Source organism: Eptatretus burgeri, chromosome 16 (genome assembly GCF_056783735.1).
Source record: "Eptatretus burgeri isolate ZD-2024b chromosome 16, Ebu_testis_v1, whole genome shotgun sequence".
NCBI classification, from domain to species: Eukaryota; Metazoa; Chordata; class Myxini; order Myxiniformes; family Myxinidae; genus Eptatretus; species Eptatretus burgeri.
Window position 1 is genome coordinate 45,556,725 of NC_140976.1, and position 23,143 is coordinate 45,579,867.

General features: G+C 46.3%; 1 protein-coding gene across 4 annotated transcripts in view; it reads left to right on the forward strand.

The window, feature by feature from the left end:
* ANKRD13B (ankyrin repeat domain 13B) overlaps positions 1 to 23,143 on the forward strand; it is a 279,821-nt gene that overhangs the window by 114,987 nt on the left and 141,691 nt on the right. For all 4 annotated transcript variants that reach the window (XM_085860510.1, XM_085860511.1, XM_085860513.1 and 1 more), the window contains 2 exons: positions 16,874 to 17,009; positions 17,975 to 18,099. In XM_085860510.1, the coding sequence (XP_085716636.1) occupies positions 16,874 to 17,009; positions 17,975 to 18,099 (261 nt within the window). The remainder of the gene's footprint in view (positions 1 to 16,873; positions 17,010 to 17,974; positions 18,100 to 23,143) is intronic.

Sequence of the window (23,143 nt, forward strand, 5' to 3'; positions counted from 1 at the left end):
GATTGGGGCATTGTGGTTAAGAAAATCGAGAAAGTACAGAAATCGAGAAAGAAAGAATACAGTAGGTGGATAAATCAAGAAAAAAATCAAGAAAGAATACAGTAAGTCGATAAATCAAGAAAAAAAACTCGAGAAAGAATACAGTAATCGTCACTGACTGGATTGGGGTATTGTGTTTAAGAAAATCGAGAAAGAAAGAATACAGTAAGTCGATAAATCGAGAAAAAGTATCGAGAAAGAATACAGTAATCGTCACTGACTGGATTGGGGTATTGGGTTTAAGAAAATCGAGAAAGAAGTCGAGAAAGTACAGAAATCGAGAAAGAAAGGATCGAGAAAGAATACAGTAATCGTCACTATCCGGAAATGAAGTCCTCACTGTCCGGAAGTTCGCATATGGCAGTTACGATTATTCGCAATTTATTTTTAATGGCTAATTATTCAATTAGCGCAAACGTATTTTGCCTTTTCCCAATGTCATCGCAAGGAAAAACACAAAGAGAAGAGGAAAGAGGAGAAAAAAAAACGTACAAAAAATAATTTACCTTCTGCTTCGGAGCATACCAGCTCACTCTGATGTTACCCAAATTTATACACAGTCTAATATGAAAACGATCACAACTTGGGGCATTATGTTTATCTATAAATGCGCATAACTAATCGAGAAATTATTAGTATGTATTAATATACATTCTGTATATTCATGAAAACAATCTAAATCAAATCCTACCATTCAAAATACTCGAATACTGACAAATATAGTAATAAGAAGTCGAAGAGCAAATTTGAAAGCAAACAGGCCTACTAATTGCTTCGGGGTGAGGATAAATGGTAGATGAGAGGAAGTGACAATGCATACGGTTGAGGATTGAAGGAATTGGTCGGTTGGATAAAGCTCATGACATCACCCAGCCATTGGAGTCAGACGAGAGCGGTACCTTGCATATCGGATAAAGGTCGCCGCAGATCTTTCACTCTGTGTGTGAATTCATGCAACTGCGAGTGGAATGGAAGCTCAACATTGCGTTCAATGGGGTCGGGAGGAATGGGTTTGACAGGATGAATACAGGAGACTTCTTCCTACCCCCCCTCCCCTTTCACCATCCTCCATATCCATTCCCTCTTTCCCCTCCCCACCTTCTCCCTCCCACCTTCTTCCCTACCCCTTCCCTCATTCTATCTCTCCCCCACTCCACTGTCTCTGCCTTACTCCCCTCCCCCCCACCTCCACCCTCCCCTCCTTCTCCCGTACCCCTTCCCAAATTCTATCTCCGCCACACTCCCCTGTCTCTTCCTTATTCCCCTCTCCCCCCCCACCACCTCCACCCTCCCCTCTCTCCCTCCCTCCCTGCCTTCTCCCCTACCCTTTCCCTCATTCTATCTCTCCCCCACTCCCCTGTCTCTGCCTTACTCCCCTCTCAACTCCCCCCCACCTCCACCCTCCCCTCTCTCCCTCCCCCCCTTCTCCCCTACCCCTTCCCTCATTCTATCTCTGCCCCACTCCCCGGTCTTTGCCTTATTCCCCTCTCTCCCTCCATCCTCCTCTCTCTCCTTGACACGTCCACCCTCCCACCTCCACTCTCCCCATATACTAGGTGGTTTGCCATTGCCTTCCCTGCCATAGTTCGGAAAGAGATTTGGAAATTGGCCACGGTGCCGGCGATAGCTCGGCCACTCTTCATGAAGGACACCACGGGGATCTTTAACATCGACCAACTAATGTCCGCCCAGTTTAACGTCCATCGGAGGGACGACACACACATTGATCACCCAACCTGTGAAACACCAGGATGACATTTTATAGCTGGGCCGAGACGGTTTCGAGGTGAGCATGTGCACCTCGAGGTCATCCTGTCAGTCAGGAAACATCTTAACACATCTGTTAATAAACAAATTATGATTCCATGTTGTGTTTTTACATTTTTAATGTAAAAAATATAAAATCAGGCATAATATAATAATTACCTTCAAAAGAGGGAAACAATGAATTCTGGAGCCACTTTACCTCACGTTCCGCGAGCGTATTATTTAATTATTTCTGGTGAAAAAAAAAATCGCTTTTTCCAAATTTTTTTTTTCTGAATTAACTCGAGATCTCGACATAATTATTTTGGCAATGAGTTACAATCGTCAAATATGTAATCAAATTTCGAATATCAGCTTTTAATAAGCCTATTTGTTAATCTTACCAGGAGCCAATCACATTGCACGTCGTCTCACACAGAGCGAATCACCTTAACACCTTAACGGACCAATGTCAGCCATCCTTGTCATATATAGAGAACATTGTACTTTACGGTAATTCTACATATCGACGGTCCCCTGTGCCAGTGCGCATGCGCAGCCTGAGCCGGAGCCAGGGATGTTGTGGGTGTTTCAACCTGTTCAATACTTGTTTGATTATTGTCGTTCCACGCTAATAAAGTGGTCGAACAAATTGAACTCTGTTCTTATTTATAATCAAACAACTTGATGCAGTCGAGTAAGGATCGTCGGTGCTGAGGAGGACACGACTGGGTGAAAACGGACCGCGAGAACGTCGACAGTGAGTTTGGATTTCTCGGGTACTGTACCCAATCTTCGCCCCCAGGACACTGTACACACGTGTGCATCACCGAAAATAGAACGTTTACTCCAGAATAACTGTTCCTATGGCGCCGGTGGAAGCAGAGTGCCCGATCGAGGGTTGTGACTATATGGCTACACACGCAGAGGCGGCAGTGGTGGCGGCCATGTTGAGTATACACGCCACTGTGCACGTCGCCGCCCCCAGGGCGGCGAGCTCGAATGCCAAGATGGAGAAACTCAAGCGTCCCTCCATAGCACTGGCCGGAACGGGCGAGGCCTGGTCGTACTTCATAACCCGCTGGGGCGAATACAAAACGGGTACTAAGCTTGTCGGACCCGACATAGTCGCGCAGCTACTGGAGTGCTGTGAGGAGGAGCTGAGAAAGGACCTCACTCGCGCGGCGGGTAGGAGCCTCGTGGGCAGCGATGAAGAAGACGTCCTCGCCGCCATGAAGGCGCTCGTCGTCCGGACGGAGAACACGATGGTAGCTCGAGTGGCCCTGTCTAACATGCGGCAGGGACACGAGGAGCCCGTCCGGTCGTTCCACGCCCGCATCAAGGGGCAGGCGGACACGTGCAAGTATGAAATGAAGTGCACCAAGGCGGGGTGCGATCAGGTCAACGACTTCACGGAAGAGATATTGCGCAACGTGGTTGCCCGTGGCATTGCGGACCAAGCAATACAACTTGACCTATTCGGTGAGAAGAACCAGGACATGCCATTAAAGGACATGATAGAGTATATCGAAGCCAAATAGTCTGGAAAACGCTCGGCATCGCGCCTGCTTGACACTCAGAGCACGGACACGATCAGTAGTTCGTATCGGCGGGGAAAGCGACAGGACGTCCGCACCAGAGTAGGAGCCAGGCCGGAAAAACGGAAGGCCAAGCCCGAAGGAGTATGCATCTACTGCGGCGAGGTGGGCCACGGCAAAACGCCTCAATGGCGCGCCAGACGCGCTGAGTGCCCCGGATACGCTAAAAAGTGCCGGAAGTGTGACCGCCAGAATCAACTCGACAAGGCATGCCTGGGCGGCCGATCGGCAAGACCCCCATCTAAGGAGACCGACGGGATGTACGACGAGCAGGCGGCAGCCTTCGTCGAGCTATGCACGGTCACCATGGCCAGCACAGAGGACGAAATGCGCACGCTTCCCCTCGCTCACCACCTGTACGATGATATGTGCGATAAGTGGATGAAACGCATATCCGACCCGCAGCCATACGTCAACCTCACTCTCACCAACAAGCGCGAGGATTACAAAGCGCTGGGTTTTAACCTCCTAAAACACACCCGCGCGGTAACCCTACCCGCTACGGCAGACACGGGGTGCCAGAGCTGCCTGATCGGCATTAAAGTCGTCCAACAAATGGGTCTGAGTACTGAGGACCTCATACCTGTATCCATGACCATGAAGGCCGCAAACAACAAAGGAATTCGTATCCTCGGAGCCGTGGTAGTCAGATTCGCCGGTAACAGTGACGACGCTTGGAGATTGGAGACGTGCCAAATCGCGTACGTGACGGACTCTTCAGACCGCATATTCCTCTCCCGCGCGGCCTGCATGGACCTGGGAATGATCTCGGACAGATTCCCGACACTCGGAGAGGTGAATCTGACGACCTTGGAATTGTGCGACTGCCCGCGACGCGCGGAGCCACCGACCAAGCCGACCGCACTCCCCATGCCAGCGACTGAGGCCAACAGAGAGGGACTACAGTCACATTTACTCAGGATGTATGCTCAGAGCACATTCAACACGTGCCCACACCAGCCACTACCGGGAATGACCGGCCCGCCACTACGTCTTATGCTCAGTGAGAACGCGACACCGGTTGCCCATCACACTCCCATCTCCGTGGCCATACATTGGCAAGATGAGGTAAAAGCAGGCCTCGACCAGGACGTTCGGCTCGGCGTGTTGGAGGAAGTACCCGTCGGCACGCCGGTGACATGGTGTCACCGCATGGTAATTTGCGCGAAAAAGAATGGCAAGCCGCGACACACCGTTGACTTTCAGGCCTTGAACAAGCATGCGTTCCGCGAGACCCACCACACCCAATCCCCGTTCCACCAGGCGAGACGCGTACCTAACGGGAAGCGCAAGACAGTATTCGACGCATGGAACGGTTACCATAGCGTCCGCCTACACGAGGACGACCGCCACAAGACGACCTTCATCACTCCATGGGGGCGCTACCGGTACCTATCTGCCCCACAAGGGTATATGGCATCGGGGGACGGTTACTCACGACGATATGATGAGATCGTCGCGGACACTGGTAACAAGACCAAGTGCGTAGATGACACGCTACTATGGTCAGACACGATTGAGGGGAGGTACTTCCAGGCGGTCCAATGGCTGGATATATGCGGCCGGAATGGAATCATCCTCAACCCAGAGAAGTTTGTCTTCAGCGCACCCACGGTGGACTTCGCGGGCTTCACCATCACCATGACCGACGTGCGACCGTGCAGCCGCTACCTGGAAGCAATCCACGATTTCCCACAACCGCGTAACATCACCGACGTCAGATCGTGGTTCGGGCTTGTCAACCAGGTGGCATACGCCTTTAGTATGGCCGAACGAATGCAGCCATTCCGGAAGCTCCTGAAAAGTGGAGAACGCTTCCAGTGGTCCATGGAGTTAGAGGACATATTCCGCGAGTCGAAAGACGTGATCGTACAAGAAATCGAACACGGTGTCCGCATATTTGACAAAACTAAGCCAACATGCATCGCCACGGACTGGTCGAAGGAGGGAATCGGATTCTGGTTGCTTCAAAAGCACTGCCGATGCGTGCCAGTTAGACCATTCTGCTGCACTGATGGATGGAAAATAACCCTGGTCGGCAGCAGATTTACACACGCGGCAGAATCCAGATACGCGCCCATAGAGGGCGAGGCTCTCGCAGTCGCAGACGCCTTGGACAAGGCGCGCTACTTCGTACTGGGCTGCGAGAACCTGATCGTTGCGGTAGACCACAAACCACTGCTGAAACTCCTTTCGGACAGAGCACTTGGCGACATACCCAACCCCCGCCTCAGGAACCTCATGGAGAAGACCCTGCGTTATCGCTTCCGCATCATACATATCCCGGGCATGAAGAACAAGGCGGCAGATGCCATGTCGCGCAGGCCGGTTGGCACCACGCGACCTCCACTCATGAACCTTCCAGATGACAATGCCACCATAGTGACCCACCTCCAACCAAGCACGCACACCGACGTCCTGTCCCTCCTACGCCAAACTGAGCCGGAGTATGACGACGACGTCGAGGAGGACAACCTGGCATGGTGTGCCGCGGGCCTCGAATCATTGCGATCAGTAACATGGGATCGCATCAGGGAAGCCACCAGCAGCGATGGCAATATGCACATATTGGAGGGAATGACAATGAACGGCATCCCCGACTCAAAAATCGAGATGCCAAAGACAATTCGCGACTATCACCAGTACCGCGAGAACATTACATCGACAGATGGAGTGATCCTATACAAGGACCGAGTAGTCATACCACCCTCACTCCGCGGCGATGTGCTGAGCGCCCTACACGCTGCCCACCAGGGCGTATCAATGATGACCGCCCGCGCAGAATCCTCTGCATTCTGGCCAGGCATGTCGGCTGACATCAGTGCCACTCGGAAAAACTGCGAACACTGCCACCGGATGGCACCATCACAGCCTGGAGCACCACCAACTCCACCTATTCCGGTCGTTTACCCCTTTCAGGCAGTGTGCTCGGACTTCTTTGTACACAGGGGTGCACACTACCTTGTGACGGTGGACAGATACTCGAACTGGCCGATCATCTCAAAGTCGACGGGTGGCGCCGCCGGACTCATAAACCACTTACGTCGCGCCTTCGTGACGTACGGGACACCAGAAGAGCTCGCGTCGGATGGGGAACCGGAGTTCACCTCCACCGAGACCAGGTCATTGCTGCACAGATGGGGCGTACACCACCGCTTGTCATCGGTGGCCTTCCCTCACAGCAACTGTCGCGCGGAGATTGGAGTTAAGACAATGAAACGACTTATTACGGACAACACCAGCCCGCAGGGAGAACTTGACACTGACGCTGTGCAGAGAGCGATACTACAATATCGTAACACGCCTGACCCTGACACGAAGATCTCCCCGGCAATGTGTGTCTTCGGCCGCCCGATACGCGATTACATCCCAATTATCTCCGGGAAGTACAGACCGCACGACACTTGGCATGAGACCCTGAAAGCGAGGGAGGAGGCCCTCCGCAAACGTCATATCCGCACAGCCGACACCTGGGCAGAACACACCAAACGCCTTCCGCCACTTGCTGTAGGGGACCTAGTCCGCGTACAGAACCAGACAGGATTCCACCCAAAATAATGGGACAAGACAGGTAGTATCGTGGAGGTACGCCAACACGACCAATACGTGATCAAGATCGACGGCTCGGGCAGAGTCACACTTCGGAACAGGAAATTCCTGCGCAAGTTTAGCCCAGTTCGCAATGACCAGCTGCCACCCCGGTCTATCTATGATGATCTAGCAACCCGCATCACTGTACCTGCACCCGTTGTAACACTGCAACTGCCTGACCTCGACAGCGAACCCGTGACATCTGCGACACCAACGGGGCCCACGCCGGCACTGACGTCAGTATGCACACCCCGGCGCAAGACGACACCCGTTTCAGACACGCCAGCAGCACCAGGACGAGGCACACCGAGGCGCGCGATCCTTCAGACGCCACCATCGGCCCCTGAAACCCCGAGAGCCCCATCCCCACTGGGGCCCGATGTGACACCACCAGCACCAGCAATAGGTCAACGCCGATCCACCAGAGCGACCAGCGTGCCTGCCTGGCACAAGGACTACTCCATGGAATAGTCACACGATGGGCGATATAAACTTTTGTTCATTCATTAAACTTAATATTTTCTCAGCCTTTATCTATTAACATAATAAAGACTCGGAGGGAGATAGAGAACATTGTACTTTACGGTACTTCTACATATCGACGGTCCCCTGTGCCAGTGCGCATGCGCAGCCTGAGCCGGAGCCAGGGATGTTGTGGGTGTTTCAACCTGTTCAATACTTGTTTGATTATTGTCGTTCCACGCTAATAAAGTGGTCGAACAAATTGAACTCTGTTCTTATTTAATATATATATATATATATATATATATATATATATATATATATATATTCATAGTCGTGTCCAGGGGGTTCGCCCCGACCTGGATGGATAATTTCATCGAATGGTTTTCTCCTTTGGAGAACAGCTGAGATTCTCGGGAGATTGCGTCGTGTGTGGGACGGGAGGACGGAGGCACTCGGAAGCACAGCACAGGCGTTTACACTCGAACCCACGACAATTAGACAACCCAAGCAACTTAAATCAATATGGGGGTTTAATGAAAATAAATCAAGTATTTACAATGGCAATAACTCCAAGTGTAATCATGAAAACGGAACATGAGGTAAAACTGAATTCTAATTTTGAGGCACCTCCACACAGACTTTAATACAGACGAGGGGACAGAATAAATAAAAGAAAAATCCTCCCTTCCTCCCAGGACCGAGCTCTGTGCACAGCGATGAGTTTCTGAAGCTTGATGTTCATCAAATGAGGTCGTCACTGCGGGAAAAATGCGCCCAAATGGCGTCAAGCCTATCTCTCGGCGGGAAACCTACAGCAGGCAATTCAGGCAGTGATATTCAACACCAGGGCTCAGAAACCACCGTGCAGGTTTTTTCATCAATCGCACTTGCCGACGCTGCTCCTCTGCAGAATGGCACCGCCTTCTCCCTCGATGGCACAACACGAGGCTTCGAGGCACGGTCTCACCCGACCCAGCCAACAGTCAATTGGCAGCATCTTGCTCCATCATGCGAGCCAATTTGACCATTTGTCCATTAGCCTATTCAACAATTCGAGCCAAGCATGAACACGAGAACCGTGCAGCCTTCTATACTGGGAAGCCAGCCGTAATGCCCTTCTCTTCCACCTGCCATCTTGCCTCACTCGCTTCCTGTCCCGTTCCTTCTCTTAGGTGTCCCATTCCGGTCCTAACTCTCCTCTTCCTCTCTCCTCATGCCCATCAATCATCCACTCTGGGGGTGTGGTTTTCCAGTTGTCATTCCTGGAGACGGGGTTTCTTGCCTGCTTGGAAGTGCAGCTCGGTGGTTGTTGTTGTTTTAAGGACATGATCCCATTTTATTGCCGGTCTTGAAATGCAAGAACATCGGAAAAGGTCACAGGGGGCAATCACATCCTGGGAGAAATTAGCCTTAACCCCTACCTAGTTAACACAGCACCACCCACCGTGTGGTGACATGTAACGCTGAAGCTCACAGTTCCCCTCCTTAAGTTACATCGAGATGTCTCCTACACGTCCACGGACCAAGCTACTCTATGCAATCCTAACTTTGCTATGAAAGTCCTCAATCTTCCCCCACAAACTCAATCTACCCTTTATATAAATTGTTTTGTAATATCATTAATATTTTTCTCTTATCATGAGTGTTGCTACTTTCATGATTCAAAGTGGCCTTGGGGGGAAAAAAAACGCCACGATTAGCTATTTTAACATGCAATACACCTTCACATGGATTTCGCCCAAGGTGGAAAACCCCCTTGGGGAGGGGGGGGATTACATTGCTACAACCTCCATTGTGGGACCCTTAGTCCTCCTGTCAAGTTTGGTTGAGATTGGATGAGTAACAACAGAATGTATCACAGACAGACAGACAGACACTAAATTGTGTATTTTAGTATGATAACCATTGTGCAAATCTTTGCCATTTTTATTTTCAAGGAAGGGTTTGTTTTGTTTTTTTTCACCAACGGTTTTCCAAGAACCATGTCATGCATGAGTTATTTCATGCAAACTCCATCACAAAGAGGAAAGATCATTGTTTGAAGGTGCTCCGTGCAGCCACCAAGTGCATTTCAATAGATCTGTGCAGAACCATGGAGACACTCAATCAGGCTTTGCTCTATTGGGTTAAAGTTACGAGTGTGACACACTGGTGTGCTGGGTGTGCTCTCTTTGTCCCTTTTCAGGATGGATTCTGGTTTACAGACGTTTGGCCATTATTCCTCAGAACGTATATGGTTGCACCTTGGCTACTCAGCCAAACGCATTGCCAAGTCCTGATTCAGGACTTCCTCTCCTGCTGTGTTGAATTGTTGTCAAGACAACAAATAACAGTAGCGTGACTGTTAGTATCTCAAAATTTTGCTTGAAGCCTTTAACAAAGAAAGTACAACACTGGATTTGCATTTCTAACATATCGTTTGCATCTCTGAGTGCTGTATTTGCATTTCACGTGTGAAAACCTGTCACGAAAGTGAGACGTGGTTGAGGTGGTTACGTGATAGTAGAGGGGGAAAATGAGATGGGAGTTGTGGGTTGGGAGTAGATAGTGTGGGGGGGGAGGAGGGAGGGAGGGAATCATGAGTACATGAGGACAGCAAACTGACTTGATTTCAATTGAATGATATATTTTGAACACGAATCGGAGTATTAATCGGAAAACAAACCTGCAGTTTAACAGCACTTTGTCTCTGAATTTGTCCCAATCGCGCATGCGGAGAGAAGAGTAAGATTAAAAAAAAAATTACTCGATCTGCTAGTCCGGCAGTCAAACAAAATAAAAAGTCATTCCAAACAGGAAGATTACTGTTTATAAGGATGTCTGATGTCACAAAGGACACAAACAACAAGCACGAGAACAAATTTAACATCTTAAATAAGGTGGTGTAATTATGGCATGAACATGAACGGCGGTAAATTATGGAAAAAAAATTCTACAACCTTCAAAATATTAATTTTATTTCAATTGAATTATATAGTTGAGCACTGTAGAACACAAATCACCTTTTTAGCACTTTCAAAACCCTTTTGTTTCGCAATACTTGGACAAAATATTCATGTCCTAAGCGTAGAGGAATTATGAGAATCAATCACGCAGTCATGCCCTGACGACAGAATAACTGTTTGAGATTCTGACAAATATGGCAGCACATAGTGCTGTGTGGTTACTTTGGCACCTGCTATTCAAGATTCACAAACAAAACCAACATTGATTGTGCTTGGAAACACAAAGCAAGAGCTTAAAAGACATTTTCCACGTGCTTTCTCTCAAGACTGCATGGGGTAAGGTATTCTATGAACTCGATCTCTCTCGATCTCTCTCTCTCTCTCGATCTCTCTCGATCTCTCTCTCTCGATCTCTCTCTCTCGATCTCTCTCTCTCGATCTCTCTCTCTCGATCTCTCTCTCTCTCGATCTCTCTCTCTCGATCTCTCTCTCTCTCTCTCTGTGTCTCTCTCTCTGTGTCTCTCTCTCTCTCTCTCTCTCTCTCTCTCTCTCTCTCTCTCTCACTCTCTCTCTCTCTCTCTCTCTCTCTCTCTCTCTCTCTCTCTCTCTCTCTCTCTCTCTCTCTCTCTCTCTCTCTCTCTCGTTAGTTTTAAAAATGAAATCATAATAAAAAGGGTGCAACCTGTCTGCAGCTCTGCATTCATTTATTTGTGACCATTTCATCTCGGTCTTTAAAAACCCACGTAGCCCTGCAGAAGCCATTCTTGTTTGGAGGTGATGTGGTGGTTTACATACACGCATGATGTTAGTGTCATGTTGGACTCGGAGTCTGAAGAGCTGTGTGTTTAAATTATCTTGCCTGACTGCACCCCCCCCTCCCCCTCCGAACTGGTGATCAGCAGGACAGAGATAATGCATTCATATAAAAGACAATGCTCGTTGCTCACAGGCTGTGCAGCATTTGCCATTACATGGGACTATTTGTCCCTTGCTGCCTCACCAAGTTGCTGTCACACCAAATATATATATATATATATATATATATATATATATATATATATATATATATATATATATATATATATATATATATATATAGTTTTACTGGATGGTCTGCCATTTCCTTCCCAGCATTATTTGTCTGTGCTCTGTCATACGTCGCATCAAACAAAGAAGCAGCACATATCATTTTTAAGTCTTTGCTATGACTTGGCCAGGGTTTGAACCACCGATCTCCAAGACTCAAAGTGAATGCTCTAACAATTATGCCACCAAGGTTGGTAGGTGTGTGTGTGTGTGTGTGTGTGTGTGTGTGTGTGTGTGTGTGTGTGTGTGTGTGTGTGTGTGTGTGTGTGTGTGTGTGTGTGTGTGTGTGTGTTTCGATATTAATTGTTCTCCGATTGTCTGGGCCAAGTGGAAATTCTGTTCAATCAGGCGTCAAAAGTGCATGCCAGTCACTTCAGGTACGGGAGCATGTACCAGAGCAGTGCATTGCTGCGTTCATTTTCTGCTGGTACTCCAGGGGCCTCTGTCTGGACATCTCCTAGGCAGATGCCTGGCCTATCCCCAACTTCTTGAGTTGCCAATCAACCTGCTGCAACCACGAGGCAAGTGGTCAGCCCGTTGGCCTCCGACACTCACGAGGCTTCCTTGCTAAGAGAATCTGGTGAGCAGGATTAGCATCAGGAAAACGAGCCACATGTCCATACAGCCGCAGGTGAGGCTCACAGACTATGCAGGTAACAAATCTCATTTGAATCTCTTTTTGCAACCACTCGTTGGACACTCATCAGACAACTAATGCTTGTTGTCTGGTGAATAAGCCAATGTTCCTGATAAGCACCTGTCATGTATATTTATGATAAAGCTCAAAATTAAGTAGACATGATCTTTATCATAAATACACATTTTTGAACTTTCTCATAAATACCCAAGCCAATTATCAGACCAAAAAGCCATAAATTACAGAGAAATACCATCATCGACATCCATTAGTACATGCACACAGAAAGTGAAATCAGCCATCGTTGGCTAGTACAAGATATCACGACAAACCTCGAGCCTGGACATCTATATCATCGCTGTACCTTTCTCAGGACAGATTGGAGAATACATTAAAGTTTCTCGACATCATTTTCACCCTTCCAATCTCATCAACCATTTGTGAGCTGGCGGTTTTCTGCTGTCTGGCATATCAAGTCGGATTGGAGATCACCTGTGACAACTAGTGGCATGAGGAATCATTTGTGTCTCTCCATGGATGGTCCTGGACTCGAAGCCTCTGATGCAAAACGAGCTATGCATCTGTCACGGATGATGGGACAGAGATCACTCAGCCCAAATTTCACACCTGTAGGCAATGCTTCAGGTGCGGAGGTTCAAGATGAAGACGAGCTCTTCAACTTCTTGACAAATGCGGACAATAGTTGATCTCAACTTACTGACTGTTCCTTATCAAGCAGATTTACTGTTTTTAATCCGATGACAGTGCACAATACTCAAGCATGTGCTTTTTCCTTGTGACAATGACCTTGGATACATGGTACACTCGATGATGTTAAAGTGTGTTCATTGGTTGAGCCCTCATGTTGTGTAGTGTTAAGCAGTGTTTTCGATTTTAAAAAACAAAAAGCTTGTTTTATGAATAAGCATATGTCGCTGAGAAATTCGTAAGAAAATCGATCCTTATGACTGATGAGACGAGCATCGCCGTTTCTTGGCACAGGCTGTGCTGGGTGGTTTGCCATTGCCTTGCCAGGAGTCACTCAAGGCAGGAATTTGGATTTATTATTTATGGTCCTGGAGATTACTGACTCACTCTTCAAGAAGGACACCATGGGATCTTTAATGTCCACCAACTAATGCCGGCAGACGGGATGACCACTTCGACTTCCACCTGCAAGATAGCACACGCATCGATGAATTGCCCTGCCTGTGAAATACCAGGATGACAGTTTATAGCTGCGTCGAGATTCAATCACATGCTAGACAGCTCAGAGGCAAGTGTGCTTACCTGTAGGCTACACTGAACAACAAATTTCAAAATTTTTTTTTTTACTGGAGATGTGTAAAGTGATTAAGACTAATTTGGGTACGCTGATTTCAAAAATCATAACCGTTTTGCTGTATCACGTCAGGATTTTCAGGAACAGAAATATTCCCATTGCCTAGAAGTCAGGATTTCAATGAAATTTACATACGTCTTTAACATGTCTATTTCGTACAATTGTTGTTAACTTGTGTTATATTTCTTTCTTTCAGATAAAGATGAGTAGGCGTTCCTGTACCAATCATCCTGACAACTTCTGTTATGTCTGTGTTCGGTATACCAAAAAAGATCAACAGCGAAGTATATCTACAGCAGTGAAAATGAAGGCCGCCTACTTTCACTACTTTGGGTGTAAGGTGGGGGACCAAGAACAGAGCTGGGCACCACACATCTGCTGCACAAGCTGTCACACAACCTTGACTCAGTGGTTGGTGGGCAAGCGCGCGAGCATGCCATTTGTGGTGCCCATGATATGGCGTGAGCCGCAGAATCATCATGATGATTGTTATTTCTGCTGCACAAGCATCGCCGGCTTCAACAAGAAGAATAAAGGTCACATCAAGTACGCTGACTGCGTCTCTGCTCGTAAACCTGTGCCTCATGATGACGAGAACCCCGTTCCAACACCTCCAGCTGATCAGAACATAGCTGTAAGCAGTGGTGAAGAGGATGGTGATGATGAACCTTTTGAACCCGACACTCAAGAATCACACCTTCTGAACCAGGGAGACTTAAATGATCTTGTAAGAGATCTCTCGCTGTCAAAGGCGAAGGCAGAGCTGCTTGGATCAAGGCTGCAGCAGTGGAATCTACTTGAACCTAACACCAAGATATCCTTGTTCAGAGCACGTCACAGAGACATGGCTGAGTTCTTTGAGATGGAAGACACGATGGCATTCTGCAGTGACATCAACGGTCTGTTGAAAGAACTTGGGTGTGATCACGATCCTGCAGACTGGCGCCTCTTCATCGACTCGGGGAAGAACAGCTTGAAGGCTGTTTTGCTCCACAATGGCAACGAGAAACCATCAGTCCCACTGCCTCACTCGTTCGGCATGACAGAGACCTATGAGACTATGCGGCAGCTGCTTGATTCCATCAAGTACAATGACTTCAACTGGCACATCTGCGGAGACTTGAAAGTGGTGGCGCTGTTGTTAGGGCTGCAGTCAGGCTACACGAAATACATGTGCTTCCTTTGTCTCTGGGATAGCAGAGACGACAAGAATCACTGGACGAAGAAAGATTGGGAAGAGCGAAAAGAGCATGTACCTGGTCGACACAACGTGAAGCATGTCGCCCTTGTCGACCCAGCCAAGGTTTTCCTTCCACCACTCCACATAAAGCTCGGCTTGATGAAAAGTTTTGTACGGGCAATGGATCTGAATGGGCGTGGGTTTTTATTTCAGATAAAGCCTCAAACCTCAAGGAAAAGTTTATTTCAAACCTCAAGGAAACGTTTGGCAACACCTTGTCGGAGGCCAAGATCAAGGCTGGTGTCTTTGTTGGACCGCAAATCCGACAGATTATGAAGGACGAAACTTTTCCGACAACTCTAAACCCCAAAGAGCTGGCAGCGTGGAGGAGCTTCAAAGCTGTGACGGACAACTTCTTGGGGAACGAGCGCGCGGACAACTATGAAGAAATAGTGCAGCAGCTGCTGGAGTCCTTCAGGAAACTTGGCTCCAGGATGTCCCTGAAAATCCATTTCCTACACCAGCACCTGAACTTCTTCCCTGACAACTTGGGAGCAGTCTCGGACGAGCACGGCGAGCGATTCCACCAAGAGATTTCACTCATGGAGACGCGTTACCAAGGGCGGCACAACCCGAACATGATGGGCGATTTCTGCTGGTTCCTGCATCGTGAAACTGACACAGAGCAGCACAAACGCAAAGCCAAATGCCTAAAGCATTTTTAATTACATTCTAGTGGAGTTTTTCTGTAATTTCTATAATTTTGAAGCATTCATGATGAAATAAATGAATAAATGAATTTTTGTAAATTTCATTGAAATCCTGACTTCTAGGCAATGGGAATATTTCTGTTACTGAAAATCCTGACGTGATACAGCAAAACGGTTATGATTTTTGAAATCAGCGTACCCAAATTAGTCTAAATCACTTTACACATCTCCAGTAAAAAATTTTTGTTGTTCAGTGCTATCCTGTATATGAACAATACCACAAAATTTTAGCACTCTTCAGAAGCACTTCACACTCACACCCAAGACGCACGCCTGCTTGGCCAGAAATGACGCAATCAGCTTGCCAGCGTATTCTACCTGTGTATCAACCAACCTGGAATTGGTTCATCATCTATATCTGGTGCTGTTGACATTAACTGAACAACTGTCGCATGCGCCAAAATAAATAACGTCGTTGTTTGACAGTGGGTAGCGTTCTCATCAGGTCAGTCACGGTGTTGCAGCGAATGCTTTGATTTCTCACCATGTGTTCATGCTTCTTGGGTTGGACAGACGTGTGACTTGATTATGAGAACCTTTTACTGCTCTGTCGATATTGGGCATAATGATGCTTATGAATGCCCAATGTGATACTTCTTCTTGGGTATGGCAGCTTGGTTGCTGGGTAGCCATCATTTTGTTGGGTCACGACTATGCTGCTGATGCTGTGCCCCTATACCAATACACTGGTACTCATTTCGCTGACCCCAGAAGGATGACAGGCTGAGTCAACCTCACCTGGTGTTAATTCAGAGGCCAACAAGGCTCGAACTTAGGACCCTAAGACCACAAGCCGACCACCCTAGCCGCAAAGCCAACACCAGGCCTCTCAATGTGATAGGATATCTGGTGTACATATAACATGAGAAAACTTTCTAAGTGGGTACACAGCCATTCGGGGCACGTCGTTTCACACCATCACTGATTCCTCAAGCAGGTGGCTGCATGGCCTGTCGCACCGGAGAGAGATGCATGGCCAATAAATGTCACGGAAAATCACAGATTTTATTTGAATCCTTCCTTGTGAATAGCCAAAGTTGATTCGCTTCTCTTCGGACATCCAAATGTGCTCAACGAAGAATTGTAAATGCATGAGAATACAACTTGAGCGTTTTCCTGTAAATGTACAAAATCAACTAATTTCTCATTAATTTGACATGAAAGGACATTGTATTGTCACTTTGACATTATATGGAATTGAATGGTGGGTGAAAACATGGATATCATCACCTTGCATCTTCAGAGTACCATCATCTTTCTTTGTTTAAAAAAAAAAATTGGTTGCATACTTTATTTGTAGTATTTTCTCATTACCCACAAGTATTGCACTCCGACATCTTCAGTCTTCATCCTTTCTGAATGTTTCCCTACACCTCTATTTAACACCTACTTTCCTTTTTTGCTGCATCTTCCTCTTTTCTCTCTCCCACTCCATTCCTCTTCCTTTATCCTGATATTCTTTTTCATTTGTCAGCACAACCTGGAGGCTCTGGACCCACTTGGCCGAACCGCGCTTCATCTTGCTGTGAGCCTGGACCACCGTGAGTGCGTCTGGGTGCTGCTTCGACACGGTGCCGACGTGTCACACGAGAACCGGCATGGATGGTCTGGTGAGAAACTGAAGTCATAAAAGTCCTGAGCGTTGTTCACTCACTTTGCTGACTTTTACTACGACTGCAGCATTCATTTTATCAGATCATCTTGGTTATAATTTTACATAAATTTTATCAATTCCTCTCATCTTGCTTATTTATATAAGGGTTCAGCATAGTGCTACTCAATTGATTCCAGGCCTAGCTGCACTCAGCTATGGAGAGTGGCTGAAGGAGACAGGGCTTTATACACGAGAAAGGAGGCGGTTACGAGGAGATTTGATTGAGATGTTCAAGATAATGAAAGGTATCGACATAATACAGATGAATAATTATTCAACATAGTAGACAGTGATAGGACCAGGGGCCATAGCCTGAGAGGAAAGAAGAGGAGAGTTAAGATGGTAGTAAGGCAGGGGACTTTCACTCAGAGAGTAGTTAATGCATTGAATGGTCTCCCTGGAAAGGTGGTGGCAGCAGAAACAGTAGATAAGTTTCAATTGGACTTAGATAGGTACCTGGAAGTTATGGAGATAGTGGGGTTTTGGGATGTTGGTAGGACTTTTAGGTAGCTTGAGCATTGACGGGTGATTGTATGCGGGGTGTTGTTGGTGGGGGTTTCGTCAAGGAGTTATGTGGTTGATGTTGTGTGTGTTCTTTTTTGACCCAAAACCATCTATGCCCATGCCCCCCTCCCCTGGAAAGAAAAAAAAACTACAAAAAAAACACAAATTTTTTTTTTTTTTGCATTTTTCTTATTTTAATCCGGTGTTGATAAATTGGTGTGGTGCTGATGTGGCGCAGGCATGATGGGCTGAATGGCCTCCACCTGCATCTAATTTCCTTGTGTTTCATTGTGTCTGTTTTCCTCACTTTAAAGGTTTCTAATTAATACGGTGCCTGGCAATAGATTTCAATGTGATTTGCAAAACAACGGAAAGACACAAAACAAGGATGGTTGAACATGGTAATTTTACCTGCAGTGCTGCAGGAAGCGGTGAGCACACGGGATATTGAGCTGCTGCAGCTTGTGCTGCATTACCGTGACTTCCAGCGAATGAGTCGTCGCCTCGCCGGAATACCAGAGCTGATGAAGACATTACGGAAGGTGCAATGTTATGTCCAAAAAATTATCCCCAATGCCCCTACTATTGATCCCCATCGGTCACATTACCCGTCAGCACTTGACATGCACCCCACATTTCTCCCAATGGTGTCATTTACCTTAATTATTCCAAAAACTCTCATGTACTTCATCATTTTATCCCTTTGGTTCAGTTATTTTAGCTCTCATGAAGCCAGTAATGAAAATTGAAGTCACAAAGCAGGAGAAACAATTACAAGCAAATTCAGTTGCCAATTGCATCATGTTATCAGTTTCCTTAAAGTGAAGATGGATGATGTGACATGCAGACATAGTGAAGGATATTTAAAGGACCGTATCAGATTAAGCATTCAAAAATGGCAGAATTAAATGATTCCTTTTGTTGTTTTTATCTAACTTACTTCCTTCGCAGCATGCAGTAAATACTGAGCTGACTTTAAATATACTGAGGTGGGCTTATATTAACTTTGACAATGTCTGCTGACAGCAAATTCCACAACGTGCAGGCAGAAGGAAGAAAGGACCGTTGATAGGATGCAGTTCTAAAGGTTGGCATTCTGACTGTAATCCAACGCTAAATAACGCATGTTGGGCTTGTGCTGATTCTTAAGTGTGGCTTAATAATATTACAAAGGACTGGAGCATCACTGTCCGGAAAATGGAGTGTCGATTCCAACTAGGTGGTGATGAAGCGACTTTAGGTTGTAGTTTGAAATCATCTATCTATCTTCTTCTTCTTCTTTCGGCTTGCTCCCGCTAGGGGTCGCCACAGCGGACCAACTGTCTCCATTTCGCTCTATCCTCCACATCTTCCACTGACACTCCAACCACCCGCATGTCCGCCCTCACCGCATCCATGAACCTCTTCTTTGGCCTTCCTCTTCTCCTCCTGCCTGGCGGCTCCATCTTCAACATCCTTCTCCCGATATACTCCGTTTCCCTCCTGTGCACATGTCCAAACCATCTCAATCTCGCCTCTCTCACTTTGTCTCCAAACCGTCCTACCTGCGCTGTCCCTCTAATACACTCATTTCTTATCCTGTCCATCCTCGTCACTCCCAACGAGAATCGCAGCATCTTTAACTCTGCCACCTCCAGCTCTGCTTCCTGTCTTTTTGTTAGCGCCACCGCCTCCAAACCATACAACATAGCTGGTCTCACTACCGTCTTGTATACTTTCCCCTTCACTCTTGCAGCTACCCTTCTGTCACAAATCACTCCTGCAACTCTTCTCCACCCACTCCATCATGCCTGCACTCTCTTTTTCACTTCTCTCCCACACTCTCCGTTACTTTGGACAGTTGATCCCAAGTATTTAAACCAATCCACCTTCCCCACCTCAACTCCTTGCAACTGCACCATACCACCACCCTCCCTCTCATTTACGCACATGTACTCCGTCTTACTCCTACTGACTAACATTCCCCTTCTCTCCAGTGCGTACCTCCACCTCTCAAGGCTCGATTCAGCCTGCTCCCTACTCTCCCTACAGATCATGATGTCATCCGCGAACATCATGGTCCATGGAGAACTCCAGTCTGATCTCGTCCGTCAACCTGTCCATCACCATTGCAAACAGGAAAGGGCTCAGAGTCGATCCTTGGTGCAATCCCACTTTAACCTTAAACCGGTCCGTCATTCCTACCGCACACCTCACCGCTGTCACACTGTCCTCATACATATCCTGCACGATCCTCACATACTTCTCCACCACTCCCGACTTCCTCATACAATGCCACAACTCCTCTCTTGGCACCCTATCATAAGCTTTCTCTAAATCCACAAACACACAATGTAACTCTTTCTGGCCTTCCCTATACTTCTCCATCAACATTCTCAAAGCAAACATCGCATCAGTGGTGCTCTTTCCTGGCATAAACCCATATTGCTGCTCACAGATCGTCACCTCTCCTCTCAACCGAGCTTCCACTACTCTTTCCCACAACTTCATGGTGTGGCTTAACAACTTTATCCCTCTGTAATTTCCACAGCTCTGCACATCACCCTTATTCTTGAAAATCGGAATCAGTACACTTAATCTCCACTCCTCCGGCATCCTCTCACTTTCCAAGACTTTATTAAACAATCTGGTTAACAACCCCACTGCCATCTCTCCTAAGCACTTCCATGCCTCCACTGGTATACCATCTGGGCCAACCGCCTTTCCACTTTTCATCTTCTTCATAGCAGTCCTCACTTCATCCTTACTGATCCACCCCACTTCCAGATTCACTATCTCCACCTCTTCCAACCTTCTCTCTCTCTCATTTTCTTCATTCATCAGCTCCTCAAAGTACTCCATCCACCTTCTCAACACACTCTCCTCGCTCGTCAGCACATTCCCATTTGCGTCCTTTATCACCCGAACCTGCAGCACATCCTTCCCAGCTCGGTCCCTCTGTCTTGCCTATCTTGTTCAAGATGATCTTGAAATCATCTATCTATATATTACTAAAACTCTCATCTTGTATGTATATATGTATGTATGTTCCCAAAATACAGCCAAAACGGTACACGATAGCGCAAAAATTTTAGGGCCACCTTACTTAGCATTCTCCTGCGGTGTGCAGTATCAAGTTTCGTTCAAATCGGGCAACGAAAAAATTATTAAAAAATCAATTCCCGATTCAGTCAAGTACTCTTCGGGAGAATTTGATCACTGCAAACAACCTAAGCGGTATAGTTCACTGGAGCTATCTTTTTTCTTTTGAAATTATTTTTCTTATCAACCACTGTCACAACGGGAACCCAACGGGTTCACGGGTCGTTTAGTACCTATTAAAAACGTAATGAAGCTGTCTGCGTGCATCTGAAGCCTTACAGTCAAAACCCATAGGCTGGACATCTGGCCTGACTCCACATACAATTGTAATTTGAAAAATCATGCATCCACCATGTTCGTGCAATTATTAGTCGAAAGACTTCTTCGGAAGTCTCATATTCATAACTGCTATGCCCCATAATTTTTCCGTTCAGTGTAAAACAACCAAAACGACTGTTAAAAGGTCATCAAATAGCCAAAGTTTGCAGCATCACGGGCCTTGTGAAGACAATAAGCTTCAGCCTTCAGACGTCTTTGCCTCAGGTGCCAACACACAGTCTAAATAAAGAGATGAGGTTTTTGTATGTAATTCGATTTTAGAACCAGTTGTCAAGGCTGAATCATGTGAATATATAGGAAGGTCACTGGTCGTCATCATCATCATCATCAATGAATGAATGACAATTTGCATTGAAGACGATGGAACATGCAAGCAACTCACTTGTTTTGTTTGGTTTTTTTTTATGAAAAGAAAAGAAACATGCTTCATTTTCTGTTTTGTCATGAGCAATTTCAAGCATTTTTGATTTTTTTTCAACAAATAAACATGTACGTACACACGAAACAAACACACTTCCTTTCGTATCAAATCACGTGAGTAAGTAATACATTGCCTGCAAGCAGCAAATCAATTAGAAATACGTGAGTACTGTAAGTTATCCGACTAGACGGGAGGCGACTATGGTTCGCGGGCATTATTGAGGAAGCTCTACCGTAAAAACCTATCTCTTCCGTCAAAATTGACCAAATCAAATCGGATTTTTTTATATGTTGTACTTATGGACATTACGCACAGCTTCTAGGAAATGAAATTGCAAGAAAAAAAAATCGAGAATAAATAAATAAATAAATAAAAAGTTCCGCTCCACCCACAAGGGGCATGGGACGCCCCTCATACAAAAAGACACAACTAGACCATGATATCTAGCTTGTGTCCAAGTTTCATCAAGATCGCATCAAACGTCACGGAGCTATGCTCTGGAGAGTTACAAACAGACAGACAGACAGACAGACAGACAGACTCAACGAAAATAGTGGTCACTGCTGGTGCCCGCGAACCAACAATGTCGCTCAAACAACATCACATTTCCATGTAACGTCGTCGGTTGCCGTCAGTGTGCCGCATTTTTCGGATTTCCTCCGTCCCGCACAGAATTAGGATCGACTTGCGTCGGCAGAACATCACGGGGAGTTGGTACAGTATACAGTATATACTGTACATGTAAAGAAGCGACAAGAGACCGCTTAACCGCACCATATTACTCTTTATTCAGCATCCACCCGATGAACTTTTTATTTACCTTCTTTGTTATAGAGTGAGTTTCCGCTGAACATTATGGCATCGAGACATTGGCGGATGTGGAATCTGTTCCATCCTCCTCTTTACAATAGTCGACGACCCCCAAAACGTTATTTATTTTATTTTTTTATTGATCAATTAATCTATTGATTACTTAATTATTATCGATTTATTTATTTTATTTCTCATCCTGGCAATATCTCATGCGGATTTTGAGCTCGGAAGCTGATATATGGACGTGACGGTTTACCAAGAGATTTGGCTACCATGGTGATTTTTGATTTATTGATTAAATCAATTAATTATGCATTTTTCAATTAATTACTTAATTTTCAAAAAGTTACAGATTCGGATGAAACGGTGGTGGTTTAGGTATGCAATTCGGCAATTGATTGAGAAACAAATTGTTTTACGATTATTATTTATTTTAATTATGCAATTAATCAATTATTGTACACCGCTTCCTCCCAAGTCTGACTCCATGTATTGCAAGGCGACATTGCCAGGCGCCCCGACGATGTTGCACGCTGGAGGATTTGTTATTTATTTATTTGTTTGGCTTGGGGACGGTGTACTCTGAAAGTACTGCGACTTGTTTTATTTTGCAATTAGATGTTATTAAATGTAAATGTACAAAAATTCCCGACATTGCAATGCAGCCCACTGGTCCTTCCCATTTGTTTGGCAACGAAGTCAGTTCCAAGCACAGCCAGCATTTAGCATGACATTAAATAAGGCTCAAGGTCAAAATTTTCAGAGTTTGAGTGTCCTTGCATGATCCACTTTTCACACATGGTCAACTATATGTTTTTGCTCCCGAGGAACCCAATGACGTCACCTGCAGAACGAAGACGTATATTACGTGCACAACACCAATTTACAGCTTGTGGGCAAGATATCTCGTCAACTCTTCGCGAAGGACACCA